This window comes from Oryctolagus cuniculus, chromosome 4 (assembly GCF_051225735.1).
Source record: "Oryctolagus cuniculus isolate XC-2025 breed Fujian yellow rabbit chromosome 4, ASM5122573v1, whole genome shotgun sequence".
NCBI lineage: Eukaryota > Metazoa > Chordata > Mammalia > Lagomorpha > Leporidae > Oryctolagus > Oryctolagus cuniculus.
In genome coordinates this window covers 146,575,031-146,596,385 of record NC_142870.1, presented here as the reverse complement: position 1 = coordinate 146,596,385, position 21,355 = coordinate 146,575,031, and the positions used below count along the sequence as shown (strand labels likewise).

The 21,355-nt window shown below is 57.6% G+C and overlaps 1 protein-coding gene across 2 annotated transcripts in view; it reads left to right on the top strand.

Annotated features, from left to right (window-relative positions):
• EPHB1 (EPH receptor B1) overlaps positions 1 to 21,355 on the top strand; it is a 431,493-nt gene that overhangs the window by 111,564 nt on the left and 298,574 nt on the right. For both annotated transcript variants that reach the window (XM_051818616.2, XM_089332244.1), the window contains exon 2: positions 10,064 to 10,128. In XM_051818616.2, the coding sequence (XP_051674576.1) occupies positions 10,064 to 10,128 (65 nt within the window). The remainder of the gene's footprint in view (positions 1 to 10,063; positions 10,129 to 21,355) is intronic.

The window sequence follows — 21,355 nt, the reverse complement described above, 5'->3', positions numbered from 1 at the left end:
CCACAGACCTCAGTCCAGGAGGTCGGTTGAACCCTGCCATTTGACTGCTGAACCCCACCATGGTCTACCCTGGGAGACCAGACAGAGAGAAGGCCAGGGAGCGGAGGTTGGCCGACTCCTAGGCCATTCCCTCGGACAGGGCTCTCCTACTCCGAATGTCACCTCAGCTGCCTGTGAAATGGGAGCAGTTCCATCAAATGGCTACTCTTTAGCTACGAGTGCCTGCCGGGGTCGCGGTGTGGAATTTATCCAGTCCCCAAAGCCAAGGGGCGTCTCTGGGAGCGTGCCAGCTTCTGCCCTGAGAGGTTCTGAGCCGACTTTGCCCTGCCCTCCCTTCCCGCTGCGGTGGCCAGGTCGGGTGCTCCCCGCTGGAGCCGGCCAGCAGCCTGCTCGCCCCCATCTGGGGAAGCCGGCAGGGCATCTCGGAGGCCAGCAGCTTCAGACTGACCCGGAGATGTTTCTGTACAAAGGCAGCACTGCGAGAGTTTTGTGAGGCTCTCCAGGAGGACATTTGTGGCACGGAGACAGTGTGGGACCTCAGGGAGGCCGGCTGCCAGGAGCCAGTCAATGCCATTGATTGGGAAACACCAATAGAAGTCTTCCCAGGGCTCTCTCCTGGGTCTTGATGGTCACAGAGAGGCCACAGGAGCATGAGTGACAGGCAAGACTGGACATGCCTTCCTTGACAAGGAGGGGGGCATGGCAAAAGGTCCCTTCCTGGGACAGCGTCGAGGGGCCTTGGGCATCACCCTGATGACCCCACTGCTGTGCAGCACTCTGTCACAGCCAGGGGTGCGCCGTCCTCTGCCAGCCTCCTCTCAAGGGGTCAGCTCTTGCTGGCCCGCTGACCCCAATGTCGTCACCTTCCCCTTGACCTCCTGTGCAGATGGCAGTGGCTGTGAGGCACGACACCACAGGGAGAGCACCAGGGCATTCGCAGTCAGCCCTGCTGAGTGGGGAGAAACGAGAGAAACAGAGTGGTTGACACCTGCCCTTGCACAGCGAGACTGGACCAAGTTCAGGGAGGGCAAGATGCAGGGGCCTGACCCACCACGGAGGCCTCTTGCAGGAAGCATGACCGGAGCCTTGGGAATGCTGGTTCCTGCAGCAGGGGCAGCCCATAGCCAGGGTAGCATCGGTGGGTGATGCCTCCCTGTGTGCGAGGTGTAGGGCCCGTGGGACAGAGTGAAGATGCTGGCACAGATCCCCCAGAACCTAGGGGAATCAGAGAAGGGGACAGGGAATGCAAGGTGGACAGATTTGGGGTTGGATGTTGATGCCAGCGGGGTTACATCTTTATGGGGGGCAGAGCCAAGCCTGGGTGATGGGGAAGGCTTCCCAGAGGGGGCAAGAGGGATGATGGCCAGTTCTCAGAGGTTGGAGGGGTTTGGTGGGGTTATGATTGAGCCCACTTCTATAGCAAGCCAGGGGGCCTCAGTAGAGCAACCTTACTCTCCAAGGAGGCGTGGCAAGGCCTCGAAGTGGACACAGGAATGTCCTGAAGGCAGCCTGCCTGGAGAGCAGTGCCCCTGGGGCAGTGTCGAGAGTGATTCTGGTTGGAAGAGAATGGCAGCTGTTGGTGAGGGCCACCATGGGGGGTCCCTACACCATGCTGCAGTCCCAAGGGGTCACTTCAGCTCTGGGGGCCTCTGGGGTGTCAGCAGCCCCAGCCAGGTCTGGGGTGTGTCCAAGAGAAGCCAAGGGCCTGTTTGACCAGCCCCCGTGTCTTCCTCCTGCCTCATTTCCAGGCTCCCACCACAGCCGCCTCAGCCAGGGCCCCCCGGCTCTCTGGGGGCACTGCTACCAGTGCACACGGGGGTCCTTGGGGCACAGTTCAGTGCCATCCCAGAGGTGCTATGCCGCAGATCACAGACCAGTCAGGACTGAAGGCCCAGGAGGGCCTGGCAGGGAGAGGCAAGCGGCGGCCATGAGCTCCGTCTGATTAACGAGCCCGGGGCCACCATCTGTCGGCAGCCTTTGGTAGGGCTGTAGAGAGTTGCCTTGCATGGGCGTGTGGGCTCTCCGCCCCGCTCCTCTCCAGGTTGACGGATGCCCCCAGGTGCCCAGCTCTCCCGTGACGTGAGAGGCCCTTCTCTCCAGGTATCCACGAGGAGCAGCTTGGTTATGCAGGGTTCCTACCTGTGTGCTGTCAGCACAAACTCATTGGCCTGTCAGGGAGGCTGAGGCCAACAGATTTAATCTCCCTTAGGATTCATGGTGTTGGAAGACTGGAAAATGCCAGGCTCCTAAATTTTAATAGGTTTTTGACTCTTCCCCCACAAAATTGTGAATAGGTGCAGAGCCCTGAGCTGCCATGGGCTTCGGGCCAGGCCCGCACCGGCCAGCCTGCAGGGTCATTGATCTAAATGCTTTCCTCCTGCCCAGCATCCCTTGGGGTTCCCCTTTTTTTATGCCCTTCTCTCTCTGTGCTGCTGGTCTGGCCAGGAAGCTATGCCCTGCACCAGAAGGGGAGGCCCAGGCTGCAGGTGTGTGTAAAACGCCCCGTACTGCCTCCCCAGCAGCCGTGCCTGGGTCAGAGGGCAGCCTCCCAGGCATGCCTTGCTGTGGTCACTGCCCCAGTCTGCCCAGCGTGGCCTTAGCCTGTAGATGTGTGATGCCAGAGAGGGCTGGAGTGCTCCGGCCAGGACCACGAGCCCCCACTTTCTTCTTCCTTCTCTGCCTGTGGCTGTGTTTTCAGGCGTAGGAAGGGTGGGGCGGATGAAGGAGGGAGACTCAGCCCCCCCAGCCCGGGGAGGCGGGGTGAGGAGCGTGCATGGTGAGTGGCAGCGCCTCCCGTGGACAAGGTCAGATCCAGAACCCGCCCCATCTCCTTGAGGCTCATTTCTACGCCATGACTCATCCGTGCTGTGGCTTCTTATGTTTGGGATAATGAACTGAGCCTTGGAACATGAAAGAAACAGGAGGAACAGGGCATGGGCGGGAGGACTGTGCTGAGCGGAGGTCCTTTAGAAGAGCGAATTTCACGGTTGTGTTTCTAATCCGGAGGCCTGTGCCGACTCACGCTGTCCATCAGTCACCCAGCAGGTGCCTCCCAGTGTCCAGAGGCCGGTGCCTCTCCCCTCCGGGCGTTACCACACAGCTCTCCGTGGAGACCTCTGTAAGAGCAGCTTCCATCGCCTGGCGGGTTTGCACTTGCAGAGGCTCAGTCAGTGTTGGTCAAATGCGTGTTCTGAGGAAGACACAGAGCATCCTTCTGGGCTGAGGGCGGGATGCAGGAGGAAGACACCCTGTGTGGTACCGGGGACGGCTTCGGAGCTCACACGTGACTTGGTTTGCCCAACTGTGTAGCTGGGACTTGACCCTGGTCTTCAGATATCGGAGGCATCTGACAAAGCTTGGGGGACAGATGCCTTGCCCTCTTGAGGTGCTTGGAGGAGTGGACTGGAGGGGACAAACCCCACAAGCCATGACCAAAACCAACCATTTCAAGCGGTGGAGAATTGGAGGGGGCTGGGGCTGGTCTTGAGATCCAGGATTGTCTGTGGGTTGAGAAGAGGAGGCAGCCAGTCCAGGCAGGAGCAAGAGCATGAGCTGCCAGAGGGCTACCCTTTGCAGAATGGACTGAATGTGAACTTGGAGGAGAGGGGTTGGGTTGCACCATTGTTGAGGGCCACACATTCACAGCAGTCTTGGAGTTCATGGAGAGACACTGACAATCAGAAGAGGCATTTTCAGAGGGTTAGTTGCATTTCTGTTTCTGAATCTGTGTTCTTGTAGCACAGCTCATTGATAAGAAGGAGGCTCACTTGTCTGTCAGCCAGCATCCCCGACCCATCATCAACAGCTGCATCTTCCGTCTGGTCCCTGGACTTGGGCTGCAGCTCTGTGGCTTGGCGGGGACACCCTGTGCAGGTGTGTGTCTGTTGGGACCCCCAGTTCTGGCTGGGGCTCTCTGGCTGATATTCTGCGCATGGCTCTGCCATCTTCCCATGGTCTCAGAGCGTGGACGTGTGATCCCGCACTTCTTCCTTCCCCCGACAGAGATGTCGGTTCTGGTTCTTTGCTCATGTTCTAGCTAACAGTGCAATGCACATCTTCACCAGACAGGGGTTTCTTGTTTTCCTTTGTACAAATTCTTGGGAGTGCAAACACTGGGGAGTTGGAGGCCCTGTGATTCTCCAAGGCTTTCTTTAGCTTGGCCGTGTTACTCTCCTCAAGACTGAACGATTTAGGCTGGTACCAGAAAATGAGGCCTGTAGTCGCATGGAAGGCAGTGCAGACAGGGCTGCTGGTGAGACTCCAGTTCAGAGGTGGTCGTTGTGGTTCCAACATGCAGGGATGAGGCCCTGGCCCCAGGCATGATGGGAATGCAAAAAATTGCACAGCTGGAAAAATACTGGAAGGTAAGAACAAGTGGAACAGGAACGATTTGGTAAGAGACTAAGGGAGAGGACGGAATCCAAGCTCCGTTGCTCTGAGCGTTCACACCTGTGCGCCAGGAAAGGGTGACTGACAAGTTCAGAAGGAGTCAGTGTGAAGGAGACGAGAATTGATTTAGGGAGAAGGTTTGGACAGGGGTGGGCATCAGGCAGCCGGCGGGTGGAAGGCTTACTTGGAGCACTGTCTCACTTCAGCCTTTTGCAACTGTGCAGAGCATGGCGCCTGGGCCTGTCTCGTGCCCTTAACAGCCCACAGGCAACCAGTGCCATCCCAAACCTGAGCCTGCAAAGCCTCTCCTTCCCGTGTCCAGCAGACTGCTCCAGGCCAGTTCAGAGGCATAGGGTTGGGATCCCAGGGAGGCCAGTCTGTGCTGGCAGCCAGGGGGCTGGACATGGTGTGATGTAGAAACTTAGACCCTTGGGTGCTGGGGCCTGGGGGCTGTGAACTGGGAGGGTAATGGACCCCCTGAGAGGCCAGGAGTTCTGTGTCTACAGGATTGGGTTTGCCCAGCAAGAGGACGTGGGGACGCATGGAGACCTCGAGGAAGGCAGAGGGCCTAGCCACGCGCACTCCTAGCACTCAGCACCCTCTGGATTTGGGACTGGACAGGGGTGTGTTTAATACACAGCCTGTCTTGTTTCTACCAGTGTGTGTGTGTGTAGGATGGGTGGCAGGTCTTGTGCTTTCTATTTTTTTTTTTTTAAGATTTATTTATTTATTTGAGGGGCAGAGTTACAGAGAAAAGGAGAGACAGAGAGAGAGGTTTTTCATCCGCTGATTCACTCCCCAAATGACTGCAATGACAGGAGCTGGGCCAATCTGAAGCCAGGAGCCAGGAGCTTCCTCTAGGTCTCCCACATGGGTACAGGGGTCCACGCGGTTGGGCCATCCTCCATTGCTTTTCCAGGCGCATTAGCAGGGGAGCTGGATCCGAAGTGGAGCAGCCGGGACTCCAAATTCCCCTATGGGATGCCGGCACTGCAGGTGGAGGTTTAACCTACTAAGCCACAGCGCTGGCCCAGGCCCTGGCCTGGTCCCCATGCTTTCAGCAGCCAGGGCCTGATGCCAAGAAGGAGGAAGCGCCAGATGCCCACCTGGCTCCGTTCACCTGTCGTTCTCCTCTCTGCTCCCAGCTGCTCCCTATGACTCCACCTTCCTGCCACTCACCGAGGCTGTGATTGAAGACTTATCTGCATGGTTATTTGCTTAATGTCTGCTTCCCGCTTGTCGGCAGCTCCTGGAGGGCTGGCCTGTCTGCTTGTCCTCAGCTCTACTTCTAGTGCTGCCCAGTGCCTCCCTCCCCACAAGAGCCACTCAGAACACCTTTGCGAATACCTGGAGGCTTTTCACCACATTTTGTAGCTCCCTTCCAAGGACACACTGAGAGGGTTGCAGGGAGAAGCGGGCCCCTCCCCGCCATGCCACGTCCACGGTGTAGCTCACCGCTGACTGCTTGCATTTGCGTCCTGGGACCTTGCTTCTAGACCTGCACTGAGGCGTGGCTCTAAGGTTTCAGGAGTTCCGGGGCCCGTGCAGGGAGACCCTTTTTGCTTGGAAGGCCTGTGGGCTCTCCTTATTCATGACATGCCAGCCGCTGCTCAGAGGAGACCTGGAAGTCGCTATTTCATCTGTGCTGTTGCTGCTGCATCGTTGCCACCACGGAGGGACATTGTGCATTGGCTGAATGTCTGATTAATGTCTCCCCAAAAAGAGCTGCACAAAGACGGTTTGTTTATGTCTCTTTCCTCCTGATGAGTATCTAATTTTTCCCAAATGTCAATACATCCAAAGGTGCCAATCCAGACAGGAGGAGAAACTGCCTGCATCCCTGGATAGCAGCTGCCTCTCCTTCCTCAGGGAGGCTCAGTGCCCCCCCCCCCCCACACAGAGCCCCAGGTGGGTAGGTGTGCCCTGAGGGCTTGCATACTGTGGCCTCTGCAGAAGACGCTTTCCCTGGAGCATGGGGTCTTTCTCTGCCAGGATTCCTGTGAGCCCCGTCTGCCTCGGGTTCTTGCCTGAGACCCCTCTGTCTCCTCTCTCCATCACATCTTTCTCATGCCCCCTCTGCTTGGGAAAGCTCTCCCTCTTTTTCCCTTTCCCTCTGGGGAGTCACCCTCGGTCTCCATCCTAGGGGACAAGTCCGGTGCACAGACACCACTGCTTCCTCCCTGAGTCTGCCCTTCCCTATCAGGGACCGCAGGAGTTTCCCTTTGCCCACACGAAGTGGGAGTCTCCCTGATTGTTTCTGCTGAACCCGGCCCAGCTAATTGTGCCCGGTGCCTTGAGCTTTCCAATCTCCTCTTCGTGGGCTTGGCTGGAAGAGGGTGCTAGGCGTTTCTTTGCTTCTTGTCTCCCCCTTGACAACCCCAAGGATTCTGCTAGAGCAAACACCAATTCTTCTTCCTTGCTGGATTCCCAGATCATGGTATCCCTCGATCTTTAGAAGGTAGCTTACCTATCGTTAGCTATCTAATATCATCAGACTTCTTATAGGTACCTTATAGGGTTCATCTCGATTCTCTGCTGTCAGATTCTTCACACAGCCAGGGAGATAGAAGCTTGGAGTGACTAGGCTATCGTGACAGCAATTCCGTGTGTTTTGTAGTCCTTTATCTCACTCATCCGTCTCCCCCCACAATCTAGTACGCTAGCCCTTTCTGCAGAGGGGGAGGTGGAGGGAGAGACAGAGACAGAGACACAAAGAGGCAGAGCAGGGGGAGACCGTACAACATGAGCGAGGGCACCTCCCTCCACACTGTGCTGTGAGTCAGACTTGCTGCCCACTGTCTGCACTGGGTGTGCCCTTGCTGGCTTGTGCCCCCCGGGTGCTGTGTAAGTCCTCCCAGAGGGCGAAGCCAGGCGGTGGGCGTGGGCGCCAGTCGTGTCCCCTGTAGGCATCTCCGTCTGTGACAGCAGCACGTGCCCTTCCAGCTGGTCTGGTCCCCATGCCACTGTTTGCGAGCAGAAGTGATGGTAAATATTTAATCGTGCTTCCCCCATAACTTTCTGCCAGAACTCTCAATATGCTTTATAAATGCAAATGAGCGCCCGCTTCCTCTCCGGGGAGATGTAAGCCTCCTCAAATCACTTTTATTCAGCCCCCATCAGAGCATAATGTCATCATGAGGAGCGGCCTGTGCCAGAAGAGAGAGCGCCCTTCATCACATGGAGTGCGTGGCTTACGGGGCTGTGGTCTTCCATCTCCACGGTGGGCGGGATGGGGAGCGGTGGTTTCCTTCTGCTGCAGCTTCTGCCCAGTGTAGGGGGCTGGAAAGTGTCGGTTAAGCAGGAGATTCAATCACAGCCCTGGAGCAGGTGCCTGCGACCACCACAAAGCCTTAAATTGCACTTGTGGGCTTGATGGAACAAATGCTTGGAGTGATGGTTGATCACCTCTGGTTTTGGACTCTGTCTCGCACCACCTGCTCACTGTGCCTTCAACTGGATCCTGCAGTGAGGGAGGGGCATGCCTGATTCTGGGGGCTTTTGTGGCTTCTTGGACTGGTGAGCGAAAATCATCCCCCCACCTCGCTCCTCTCCCACCAGGGCTGCAGCCGAGGCTCCTGCAAGCCTTGATGTGCCTGGTGGGCCACGTGCTGAGGTTCCAGGTGGCCAGCACAGGATGCCAAAGCCACGTGGCTTTGCAGAAAGCAATGCCCCTTCCTGAGCCCCAGTTCCCCACTATGCGTGCGGGTTCTGTTACCCTTCTGTTGCTACAGAGCCTCCTGGAGTGGCTTCTGAGAAGCGTCTTCTGTAGATCTGGGGTGTGATTATGATCATTATTAGTGAAGTGGAGCTGGGGCTGGGGGGTGGGGGCAGCGCAGGAGGCTGCTCTGTGCAGAGAACAGCCTCCCCCACTGTCAGAGCTGCAGGGGGAAACCGGCTGGAGAAGCCTGCCCCTGTGTCTGGGCTCTTTCCGCTGCACACAGAGTACGCCTCTCCAACCAAATCCAGACTCAGCTTGGCCGAGGCAAGACAGCTTGCTTTAGTGACTTTAACTCCTGCGAGAACCCAGTGCGAGTCCACTGTTCCTCTGGGGTGGGGGTGGGGCGGCAATGCCACTCTGGTTCCAAGTAGGTGCAGAGCGTCCAGCTGTGGAGGAAGGTGCTCCCTGACCTGCTGGGCATCTACTGGTGCCCCTAGGACGCGTGTACCCTACTACCTGAGCCCTGCTTGTGGCCCACACAGGTTCTCCTCGGTGGCTTTGGTCCCCTTCATTAGACTCAGTGTGCCCTCTGGCTCTCTGTGCTCCATCAGTGCCCTGTCGGCTTGTAGGACCCACTCACTGCTCCCTCACCGTGCTGGGCTGCTGGATGTCCAAGGACTTGTGCCCTGGTCGATGCCAGAGTCCTTCTGTTTCCTGATGGGGCCAGGATTTTGCAACTCTGCGGTCTGTGGTCACATCTGCTCCCTGACGATGGTGGTTCACATGAGGAGGACAGTACAGGGCCACAGAGGGAAAACACACAAACAGCACATCCCTGATATTTCACCCACTGAGAGAGAGAAAGAGGGAAAGAGAGAAAGAGAGAGATCATCCATCTGCTGGTTCACTCCCCAGATAGCTACAGCAGCCAGAGCTGAGCTGATCCAAAAGCAGTAGCCTGGGTCCTTCCAGGTCTCCCACATGGGTGCAGGGCCCAAAAGACTTGAGTCATCCTCCACTGCCTTTGCAGGCCATCAGCAGGGAGCTAGAAGGGAAGTGGAGAGTTGGGACATGAACCGGCACCCATATGGGATGACTGGCTTCGAAGATGGCAGCAGCCTAACCTGCTGTGCCTGAACACTGGCCCCCAGACCAGTTATTTACAGGAAGGCCTTGGAGGACTCAGTCATGGGAACATACGCCTCCACCTCGCAATGGGACGAAGATTTGGACAGACGATTCACCCGAGAAGGCACGTGGATGTGTTTATTATCTTGACTGTGGTGATGGTTTCCAGAGTGCAAACGTACGCCAAAACTTAGCAAACAGCATGACACTTGAACTACATGCTGCTGTATCAAGGGCTCCCGGCAGCTCCGGGCAGAGTCCTGGCTTCCGTCTGTCCCTTTCTGTGATCAGAGAGACCTTGTTAGCCAGGATGCTGGCTGCCGCCGCCACCCTCACAGTCTCGTTGCTGGCAGTCGCTGGCTGCTGGGTTCTGAGCCGCTCCTTGGTGCTGTGGGTGAGCCCTTTTGCCACAGCCGTGTGAGTCCCCAGCAGAACCCTGGGGAGGGAGGCAGGTGGGGATGGCCATGCCTTGGGAGAGGGGTGTGGCATCCTCCGGGGGAGGCAGAGGAGGGTGTAAGAGGAGAGAGGAGGCTGAAGGAAGAGGCTGGAGAAATAGGTCAGTGGGTAGGAAGAGGGCAAGAAAGAGGCGCCCCGGGAAGGCCTGGGGAACTGGGTCCACAGCCCCGGGAGGCCTGTGAGCACAGTGGCCCCGAAAGAAGCTGGATCTGTGGGGTGATGTGGTGGGCGTGCAGACGGCTTCTCTAGAGCTCCAGGGAGAAGTCTGAGTCCAACTCCGCCTGGAGCCCCGCCGTCTCAGCCTCCTTCTCTCTCGGACGCCCAGGGCTCCTCCTAGCCCCGGCGTTTTCTGCCATCCACCACTTTGTGAGCATAAGGGCCACCGTCTACCGATCCCTGGACTCATCAGTTTCTGTCTTTTTTGTTCTGCAGAGACACTCATGGACACCAGGACAGCTACTGCAGAGCTGGGCTGGACAGCCAATCCCGCCTCGGGGGTGAGTCAGACTGGCCAGCTCTCAATCCGCTATTGCCCGGGACCTCCAAAGGGTGGTGGAGGGAGCAGAGCCTACCTGGAGCAGAACCTGTGGGGGCAAGAATAGAGGGAGGAAGCACCGCTGTGCCTTGCCCATCTCTGAGAGGCAGCCGCAGGGTCTCAGACCTGCGATGCTCCCTAGTGAGCTGCTGGGGACCATCTGCTGAGACAGTCCTCCTACAGAGCTGGCCCTCAGGTGGCTGGGGCCTGGGCTGTGTGTGCATGGCGCAGTGGCTGCTAAGGGCTCACACTCAGACTAGTGGCCTCGCAGGTGATCAGAGCTCCACGGTGCCCACAGGGAAGCAGAGAGGCAAGGCGTGAGGGCGGGGCTGCCCCTCAGCAGGGCTAGTCTCTTTCACCTGGAACTCTTCCTGAGAGATGTTCTCCACTTGTTTGATGGCCATGCACCTGGCCAGACACTCTCCCGTGTAGCGCTGGAGAGTTTGGACAGCAGCTGTAGCCCAGGCCTGGGAGGGAGACAGGCAGCCTTTGCACGGCTTTGGAGAATGAGTTTGACAGCTGGTGAGTGAAGAGTCGAGAAAGAGGTCCTCAGTAGGAAGACTAGCTGGTCCCGAGGAATAGGGTCATGCAATGCTGGGGGTAGGATCGGAGGTGGGGAGTCTGTGTGTCAGGGGTTGGGCAGGGTGCAGGGGCGAGAGCTGGGGCTCAGGGCTGGCTGGGACCGTGGCCTGATAGGGAGGGACCATGACTGCCATCCCCAAGCAAGGGAATTGTGTTTGATCCTGGAGGTAATGGGGAGAACAAGTGGCCACACCTGCTCCTAGGGTGATGGGGAACAGTTGAGAGAAAGGCATTTCAGAGTGTCCTTCAGCTGTCTTGGGTGTGTCAGAGAATCAGATTAAAGGGTCGTGGGGGTGGTTTGGAGAAGCTAAGGAGGAGGAGCTGGCATCGGGTAGCCTGTGGTGGGTGGGAGAGGAAGTCAGGAGATAAGGCTGTGTCCCTGGCTCAAGCATTGGCCAGCTTTGGGGCTGAATCGAGAGGGGGGAGAGAGCAGGAGGAGCAGGTGTGATCTTCACCCAGCCAGGGGGCGAAGTAGGGCTGGGGCAGAGGGGCCAGGACAGAGGGTGCCCTAGGCTTCCTCATCTGCCCCATCTTCTCTCTGTCCCTGTGCCTGCAGCCTAGGGGCGATCAGCCTGGCAGGGCCAAATCGCATAATGACCAGACCTCACAAGCTCTTGTGCTGCCGGAGGGAGGGGTGGTTCCTTCCCTTGGGGACACTGGAGCCCCGGGGGCAGGCATGGTCTCTCAGGCACAGCGTCACGCCCAGGGGGCAGGGGGAGCGAGGTTCAGGGTGAGCTGGCATTCTCCAAAGCAGAGCAGGGGTCTGAGGCAGAGGCTGCCCACTCCAGCCCAAGTGCGGACCCTGCTGGGGCACTGGGGGTGGATGGAGACTGCCCCACTTCTGCCTGGGACTTCATGCAAAGCGGATGGGCAGCAGCCCTTCCCGCTCTCCCCGATGCTGACAGTCTTGCTGCTCACATGGTTGTTGGCAGGCATCGCCGGGGATTCTCCCTCTTGATTTTTGTGCACAGCGCCTGCCTTCTTTACGCTTTCCCATCTCGCTTTGCTCCTTGGGGGGAAGCAGTCCCGCTGAGCGAAGCCCTTTAGAGACAGCAGCTGCCTGGGCCGCTCTGTTTGCCCTCCCCACTTCTGCCGGTCCCCAGAGCGCTTCTAACGGGAGCCTATAACCAGGTCTTTCTTCTGCTGGTGCCCCGAGAGCTTCTGAGCCTGTCTGGTTGGCAGCAGCTGGAGGGATGGTGAGACTGATCTGTGGCTGGGCAGGGCCTCTCTGGTCCTCTTCTCCCCTCCCTGTCTGTGGCTTCCAGCTCTGCAGGTACAGCAGTGCTCCCCAAGTTTGTGTCCCTGACCTGGGCTCACACATCCAACTGCCACGCCTTTGCTGGAGTGCTCGCGGGCGTGTGACCTCAGCACCGCCGCCTGGGAAGACTCCACCTCCCCTTCCTGCCCCCAGCCATGCCCATGGGCTCCCGCTCTGTGCTGGCATGTGGTGAAGACCTGAAATCCAGCCTTCGTCATCCCCGCTCAGAGACCCGTTCCTGGCATCCCAGGCGTGTTGGATTCAGTGTCACAAGTCTTCCCGGTGCCAGCCAGCTTTCCCCAGCGGCATCAAGCACAGTTGAAGACTGCTTCTGGAGCTCTTAGGGCTGGGTTCATTCCCATGCCCTCTCTCCCCTCTCCAGCCCCATGACGCCCTCCCCAAGGCAGGACTCACATCTGATTCACCACTGGACTCCATGGATAGCTGCCGAACGTTTCTGACTGGGGCACATGTGTCCTTGGAGATGAGGGCGTGGGGTGGGGAGTACACGTGGGTGGGAAGAGGCTGAGCTCCGTCTTGGGCGTGCTGAGCTTGCAATGACTCTGGGTGTCAGTTGGGAGTGTGCCCGACACCAGGCACCAATTTAAGGGCAATGCACTCACTCAGATGGCAGCTCTGAGTGTAGGGGAGAGGCTTCAGCTCCCCGGGAGAATGCATGAGGAGAGGAAGAGGTGAGAGCTTTGGAGAAATCACATGTCAAGTGGCGAAAGAGGAGCCGAGCGGGTGTGACGAGGGAGGCAGGAGAAACTAAGAAGGCGTCCTGTCTTCCAGGCCCAGGGAAGGCTGAAGAGCGTTCCCACTGGGTTCAGCGAAAGGACCCATATGTTTGGCTTCAGGGGGCACCAGGGCAGGAGGCCCGAAGGCAGGGGTTGAAGAGTCAGAGGCAGTAGAGGTAGCAGTTTGTAAGGGAGGAAAGGCAGAGCTGGGAGCCGAGGCGCAGGGGGCTGTGGGCACATTTACCTCTCGGGGGAGGAGCTCCTGTTGGGTTGAAATGGCAGGACAGAGTTCAAGGTGCCCACAGAGAGGTGAGAATGCTCCGGCTTGGGGCAGAAGCCGACATTTGGAAAAGCTTCTGAGGTCAGAGGCCAGCTTTGGAGAGTGAGTGAGGGGCGGAGCAGAGTCAAGCCGACCCCTCCCAGGAGCTGGGGAGAGGCGAGGCCTGTTCTGGAGGGGTACAGCGGGCTGAGCAGTGGCTGAAGGCCAGGCATTGCTGGCAGCCCAGACCTGCAGCCCCCTTCAGAGGCCAGGAGATGGTGGGGTGGTGGAGTGAGCCAGGGTTATAGCTGGATGAGAAAGAACGCTGGGACAGAGGGGTGCGGAGCTGAGGGCATTGACGGGAGGTGATGGGCAGGTTGTATCATGGCGTCTACTGGACAGGAAAGAGACAGAAGCCAGGCGGGCCTGACCCTTGGGACCAAGTCCAGGGACCCTCGGGGAGGGGTGTCAGGGGGGCTGTAGGACAGGGGTTGGGGCAAGGTTGAGATGGGAGGAGTGGAGGCTGTGGCCTTCAGTAAGGGCTTGGATTTGAAACGTGCACAGCCCTTCTGGGTGGAGGAGGGCTTGGGAGTGGGCCCAGGATGGGGGCTGGAGGGACAGAATGGGGTCACACCTTCCGGGAACCCAATAGTGGGGAGCTGTGGGGGTGTGGAAGGGGCTCCCAGGTGGCAAAAAGGCCTCTCTCTGCAGTCAGGACTCCGCTCATGTGAGCCTGAGATGGAGGGAGGGAAGGGGTGGCCTGGTTCTGGGGGCCTGGAGGAAACCGGGCCTTCCCACGCAGAACAGGTGCCACAGCCCTGCCTGGAGGCCCAGCTGCCACTGCAGGGGCTCTCTTCCCGGCGCATGCCCATGCGGCGGCTCCCCAGAGACAGCCCAAGGGACTCTTCCTGTTGGGGGCTGCCTGGCCGCTTTGCTCTGTGGTGCTCGAGAACTGCCAGTTACGCGAAGGGTAGTGACAGGATCCCCCATGTGCACGCGGGCCCCACGTCCTTTTCAGTGACGCTCCTGAAAACTGACCGTAACATTAACTTCTCAGACCAGAACATCTTTATGCCCCAGTTCAAACCGCTGCTTTCTAATTAAACAGCAGCAGCCTGCCTTTACCTTTGGCCTTTAGGGTTAATGTAAATCCTGGTGAGCAGCGGGAGGAGGCAACAAACGCATTCATAAAGTGACAAATGCCAGGGAGGAGCTGTGTGCTCCCATGCAAGGCTGCCCGGGGCCCTTCCCTGTGGTCCCTGGTGGCCACTTCCCCAGGCGGCAGCCCTGGCCTGCCCACCACGTGTCAGGACCCCTGAGTAAGCACGGGCAGTGGCCTTCATGGTTACACTGCTCTCTTAGATGTGGACTCTCGCCCTCCTCCCTAACTCTCGCTGGCCCCCGGGTGCCAGCTCTGCTCTCATCCCCTCTGGGGCCCTCTCGGGTGTCCTGAACTTAGGGGACGCTGAAGTTGGGTCCATACAGTGTTTGCTGTGGGCCTCATAGCACCCCGTTGGCAGTGAGTATCTTTATAGAGAGCGACCTTGACCGCACAGACGGAGCCACTTCCCTGATTCCCTGAGATCAGCAGGACAACAAAGCATGGGGTGCCCAGAGGTCGGTCTCTGGCGCTTTTGGCCGCTGGCTGTGAAGTACGAGACGGGCTAGCCCAGGAACCTCCGATAGCCAGGCGTGTTCACCTCGCTTGTCGGGAATCCCAACCCAAGCCCTTTCACTTGGAAGAGGCTGGCCAGGGCTCATTGTCTGTCTGCCCCCCAGCCGCTGATGGGCGCTGTGTGTCTTTGAGAGATGCGGCCTGAGTGTGACCATCCACCCCAGCACTCCTCTCCCAGGAGCACTGGCCTTCCAGGCTCCAGCTCCATCTGGGGTGCTGCTGGAACCGCTGGGACCCTGGGCAGTGAGCACCAGGGCAAGGGGACTTGTAGGGGGACAGGAGTCCTGGGCCCAGGTCAGCCAGGATCGGGGTGAGTCAGCTGTGCTTGTGTGTGTCCATGTATGTATGTGTGTGCCTATGTGTGTGTAAACATTATACCTTGGATTTCAAAATGTTTTGCACCAAAGTAAACTTGCCTATGAACTTTCTGAAGCTCCCTTGTACATACATACATACATACACATACATACACATACATACACACTATATAGATACACACATACATAGACATAGACACATACACATAGACACACACATACATAAAAAGTTCATAGGCAAATAGAACTAATAGGTAAATTATAATATTCTGAAATCCAGGCATAATTTTTTCATATTAAGCATTTCCATGAGCTTTTAAAAATACCCTTATATGTATTTGTGCCTCTAAATATATATTTCTGTGTGCATGTGTGCAATGCCTGTATTTGTCTCTGTGTATATATGCACATGTGTGCCTACACTTCTATGTGTGTATATTCAAAGGTACATCACGAAGTTCGTGGGAAATGGAAATAAAGAATAAGTGTTTTGGTGTGACGTGTTTGAAATCTGCATAGCTTTCCACGATACACATTCTGCAGGAAGCTTTTGAAGACCCGTGAGGCATGGATGTGAAAATCTTCTTGCCCCAAAGCAAACATGTCTTTCCATTCCAACTTTTGGAGTTGCATGTGCATCTGTGTGTCTCTGAACATGTGATGTGCATGTGTGTGCGTGTGTGAAGCGAGATGCACTGAGCTCGCTTGAGCATCTTCAGGCAGCTCCTAGAGGGCTGGGAATGCGCTCAGCGGTGGGAGGACGATTGGGCTGAGCGAGGCTGTGGGAGCAGGAGCAGGTTGCAGTGGGGGTAGGGAGCCGTCTTCCCTCTGGCACACCATATCCCACAGGAAACGCAGGTCCGTGAGTGCAGGCGCGTCCAACCCTTCACACAGGTGTCCGTGTGTGGGCCAGCTGGTCCTCCTGAGGCCTTTGGCTGTGTCCTCTACTCAGTGCGACCCTCCCAGAGCCCATCTCCCAGGAAATCAAGCAAGCGCACCCAGGAGGGCAATCACTCTCCTAACTGCGCATCTGCTCCAAGGCCAAGTGAAATCAGCAACAATGTATCTAGTCCGACTGGTGAGAACTTCCTGGAGCGGTGGCTGCGGCCCAGCGCACGGGGCTGGCTGTGGGACCCCTGCCCGTGTGCGCTGCAGTTTCCTCCTCTGCTGATGGGGTGGGGCCGTGCCGGCCACGCCAGGGCCAGTGCTGAGCTCAGCTTGCCTCGGTGGACACTTCGGAAACCTTAGCACCACCAGCCCTCTGGAGGGCTGAATTTTCTTTTCTTCCTTTGATGATTCAATCATGCTAATTAAGACAGAAAAGCCTGAGCTAAATCGGGCAAATCAAGAGAAATGTAGCTCTGGGCAAAATGATTTTTGTGAATGGAATTTCCCATATTGAATTTCAGTATGTGCCGGGACCAGCAGGGCAGCGGGGGAAGAGAGGTTGTCCTTTCTCTGTCTGAGCTGCTCCACATCCCTAGAATCAGTCTCTCTCCTCTGCTACCCCCGGTCTCTTTCTCTTCTCGTCTCTCTCCTCTCCTACTCCCTTTTCTTTTTACCTCCTTGCTGCTGGTTTCATGCTGCAGTTCCTCTTGATCACAAGATGTCTGCAGAAGCTCCAGCTCTTATAGCCTCTTCCCTCCATATGCCCTGGGGAAGAGCAAACACCTGGCCCCTGGAGCAGAAGCTCTGGAATTAGCTCTGGTAGGGCTTGGTGGGCTCAGCTTGAATGCCACGCCTGCTCTGAACCAGTGAGTGACATCCGGTGTCTACTCCCTGCGTTGTGCAGAGCCTCCTGGAAGCCCAGGGACTGACCGGCAGGAGGATTCATGGCCCAGAGGGAATTGAGATTTAGGTGCCAGAGAATGGGGTAGATACCAGAAAGAGAAAAAAAAAACTCCATAGGAAGGCCCTAAGAGATGTATAGCCGGGCACCCATTGCTCCTCAGAACAGATCCCTTTTACAGAGGAGGAAAGTAAGGCACAGAGCTGCTGGCCAATAGCCCAAGGTCCTGTGACCGAAAAAATGCCGTTGCACCTGCCGGCAGGTGTCCTGAGGGCAGCCTCCAGGGAGGCACTGCGCGGTGACGCCACCACCATGGGCTGCTTGTGCTCAGGTTCGCGTCTGCGAAAGGGTTTGTTTCTCGCGGTGGGAGACCTGGGTGGTTGCTGTTCCCGGACCCGCTGCGCTGCCCAGGAATTCGCCAGGCTTTCTCAAATGAGAGCGGCCGCGGGGCCTCGGGCCTCCTCCTCCCGGCTCAGGTAAGCACCCGAGCTAAGCCGGAGCTCCCCGCCCGCCCGGGGCCTCCCACCCACTCTTTATCTTTTTCTCTCTCTACCAAAAGGCCTGTAATTAGGAAACATTAGCAGGCTCAAAACAGCTTTCAGACCTGAAACATCCTCTGTAATTGCACTCCGCAGAGCTCTTCCCTGGCTATTAATGTCACTCTTACGAAGCAATGAGGAACAAAACACCCCGCGGCACTTAAAACATTTTTTTATATAATACGCGTCTTTTAGGAGTGGAAGTTTAAAATCACCTGCCTGACAGAGGCAGTGATAGACAGAGGTGGGGCGGGGAGAGGTGCTCAGGACCAGGGCCAGGGGGCGGGGCCTCCTGCAGGAGGTGGAACCTGTCCAGGAGGGTCCCGCCCCCCAGGGGAGGGGCCCACGGGGAGGGCCACAAGGCCACTGCTCTGCCAGCCTCCTCCTGTGCCCTCATCTGAGCTCTTACCAGAGACTTGTGTGTGTGCCTTTAACATGGGCACAGGGAACAGACTGGCCTTGTCATGGCGTGAGTGACATGATGGTGTGAATATCATTGCTTGTGGCAATGCACTGGGCGTGACTGCAGGGACCCTGAGCCTGGCTTAGCTTGTGTGGGACCGAGGACGGCCCTTGAGTGGCACTTCTGTCCCACCTCCAATTCCAGCCAAAAGTAGAGGGGTCACTTGGCCTCAGTCCTACTCCGTGTCTTCGTATCATAAAGGAGTAAGCCCGGGATGTGGGATGGATGTCCTGGATTCATTTCCATTTTCTGGCAAGTTCTTGCCCATCCCCAGGCCTGCCTCGTGCCTTTCTACCGCGTGTGATTGAAGGTCCTATTTAGAAGGTAACTGGAAGGATGTGCATTTGCCTTCGTTCTGCCCTTGTCAGGCTGCTCGCTCTGGCTGGGACCGGGAGGGCAGTGGCTCCTGTTTGAGCGGCTTAGCTGGCACGAGACGAGGGAGGGAGCTTGGGGAGAAGGGCCCTCGGAGATACCCGGTCAGCACTTTGGCATCTCTGCAGGGCTGGGTTTCTGGCAGGGCCCTCAGAGGCTACGCCCTGTTCTTAGCAGTGGTGTCATTATTATTATTATTATTAATAACCACTACTCCCGTTCTCCATTCCTGACATACTGACTCGGTGCCAGGCCTTGAGCCTCACTTGTGTTATCCCAGCGGCCTCTGTGCACGACCCTGCAAGGGGAGGCGGCCTTTCTCCCGCTTGGCACCGCAGTCCCTGTGGCTCAGAGCCATCAGCTCACATCACAGGACTGGTAGCGGTGTCGCTGAGGCTGACCCCCGCCCCCGGGCCAGTCTGATCACAAAGCTCACTCCTGTACCTCTGCCCCCAAAGAAGTGTCAGAAAGGGATCTCACTAAGAAACCAGGGGATGCGTGGGCAGCAAGGAGAGGCTAATGGTTTCCAGTCCCCTGCAGAGGGACAGGGTAGGTGTCAGAGCCATAGACCCGTGAGTGACACACGTGGTAAGCATTGATGAGTCATCTCTTTTGAACCATTTATTTATTTACTTATTTGAAAGGCAGAACACCAGAGAGAGAGCGAGTGAGTGACAGGGAGACACAGAGCAAGACCTTCCATGCACTGGCTCAGTCTCCAGATGGCTGCATAACAGCCAGGCTGCACCACACTGAAGTCAGGAGCCAGAAACTCCATCCTGGTCTGTCACACAGGTGGCAGGGTCCCAGCACTTGGACCATCATCTGCTGTCTTCCCAGGGGCATTAGCAGGGGGCTGGACCAGAAGCAGATCAGCTGGGACTCAAACCGACACTCTGATCAGGGCCGCCGGTGGCACAGGTGGCGGCTTAACCTGCTGCGCCGCAGGCTCCCCAGCCCCGACACGGTTGAGTCATATTTTAAAGCAAGCTCTGGGGGGAGGGGGTGGCTGGAGCAGGTGGTTTGTGACCTGTGGGGTCTAAGGACAGAGACTATCAAGTCCAGAAGCCCCATTCAGGAGCAGGTGAGCCCTGGCCCTGAGCAGAGATCTGCAGGAGGATGCCTTTGGATGAGTGGCATGGGCCATGCCCCGCCCTCTAGGCTTTGGCAGAAGGTCAGGAAGTGAAGGCCCGGAGGGAGCCCCAGTGAGCTGCTGGGTCCCACCCTGAGGCTCAGCGTCCGTCCCGTGGAATGAGCGGGCCCTTCCTCCATCTCAGGGGCTCCTCTGCTGCTGGAGGGGACTGGGGCCCCCATGACAGCAAATCTTCTCCATGTGCACCGGCCCATCCACCGTCTTTCTGCTGCAGACATTGCCCGGTGTTACAAAGGACAAAAACAGGAGAGGTGCTGGACTCAACTTTCCGACTGACTGGGAGGCTCTGCCTTCAACCCAATGCAATGATCATTGCATACAGGTGCAGACAATTAATTACGCGACAGGCAAGGGGAGAGCCCACCGCGTGGGCAGTTCTTTAGGTGGTAGGGTCCCGTGTATGGCTGGCCATGTCTGCGTGGGGTGTGGGGGGTAACTTCAGGATGCAGGTCCAGGAATTGTTAGATTGAGCTCGGGTATCCGGAGCAGCCCAGGTGCAAGTCACAGGTGTGCTGGCCCCACTGTGCACGGTGCTGGCCAGGGTGGGCTTCATCCGGGAGCCACATTTTGAAGGGGACACTGGAAAAACTGGAGCGCATCCAGTGGGGGTTGGCATTGTCCTTTGAACCCTGGTGGTGGGCCTGGGGACCTCTACCCAGACATGATCCGAGCCAGGTACAGGAGGCAGAGGAATGAGGTGGTGTCAGTGAGGCCAGAATCTTCCCCAGGCTTTCCAGGTCCAAACTACAACAGCTGCTGCCCCAGGACAGCCAGTCGCCTGAGCTGGTCATCCACTGTGGTTGGGATCTCACTCCACTGGAGGTGGGCAGGACAGGTGGCAGGTGGGGGGTGGGCTTCTCCGTCCCTGCCAGATCTGGTTTGCTCACACCCTGAGACAGGGAATTTGCTCTTTCCTGAGAATGGGAATGAAGCCAGGAGCTCCTCCCTCCTGCCCTGGCTGTCTCTCTCAGTCTCCGGGACAGCCTACCCGGCTCTAGCCCACAAGGGCCATGCGTAGTGAGCTCATGGGATGAGAAGCCCCTTTAGCTTGGCTTGAGGCTGGCTTGTACCGTGCATTCTGAGCTGCAATGCCCCCTAGCAATGCCATCAATCTCTCCAGGGGCAGCTCCGCTCCTCCATCGGTGGAGCCCAGGCCTGGGCAGAGCGGTGTTAGACAGCTGGGGCCTGAGGCCTGCAGCTCCCACCCCTACCTTGTTCGACAAGGCCATGTTGGGCAGCAGTGAGAACCACATTCAATCGACAGCTTAAGATAATCACATGTGTGAAGCACTGGGATAATGGCAGCTGAATACCCTGCCACCGTTGCCATAGTGACCGGCCAAGCGCTGGTTCCCTCCCTTTTTTTTTTCTGTCTTGTTTTCTGGACCTCCTTGTTACAGGGCTGGCTGGTGGGGTGGGGGATTGAGTTTGGGAAATGGGAAGGAGGAGGAAAGGGGGAGGGGAGGCCTGAGAGGGGCAGCCCATTATATGTTCTTTAAATACCCCAGCTGGAGGTGTTTCAAATCTCAACAGAGACAGAGAGAAACAGTGTCTTAATCCCCAGCTCCCTGTGAATTATTTAAAGGGATCTTGTCAGAAGGATGAATTTGTCACTGTTGCAGTGTCAACAGCAGCAGCAGCTGTCATGCTGGCTGGCGGAGGACCCCACTCCAGGCAGGGCCTGGTCCCCAGTGTTGCTGCATGGTGGAGGTTACAGTGGCTGGGCGGGAGAGGGGGATCGCGGACAAGGAGCCCCCCGTCCTGGGGCACCAGGCTGTGGTGACTCCCCTGGCAGTGACCTGGGGCTGAAATGGGCCAGGTCTCAAGGAGATGTGTGCTGTCCAGCTCGGGCTGGCAGCTTCACCCTCCAGCAGTGAGGCGTGCTTCCTCTGGCCCCAGGTGGGCAGGGATGGTCTGTGCTCACCCAGCCTTCAAGGGGTGGGCACACCCAAGGGAGGGCCGTGGCCGGTACCCCCCACCACACACAGGTATACACACGCACACACGGAGGCAGGCACAGGTACAGACAATGCAGACAAGCAGGT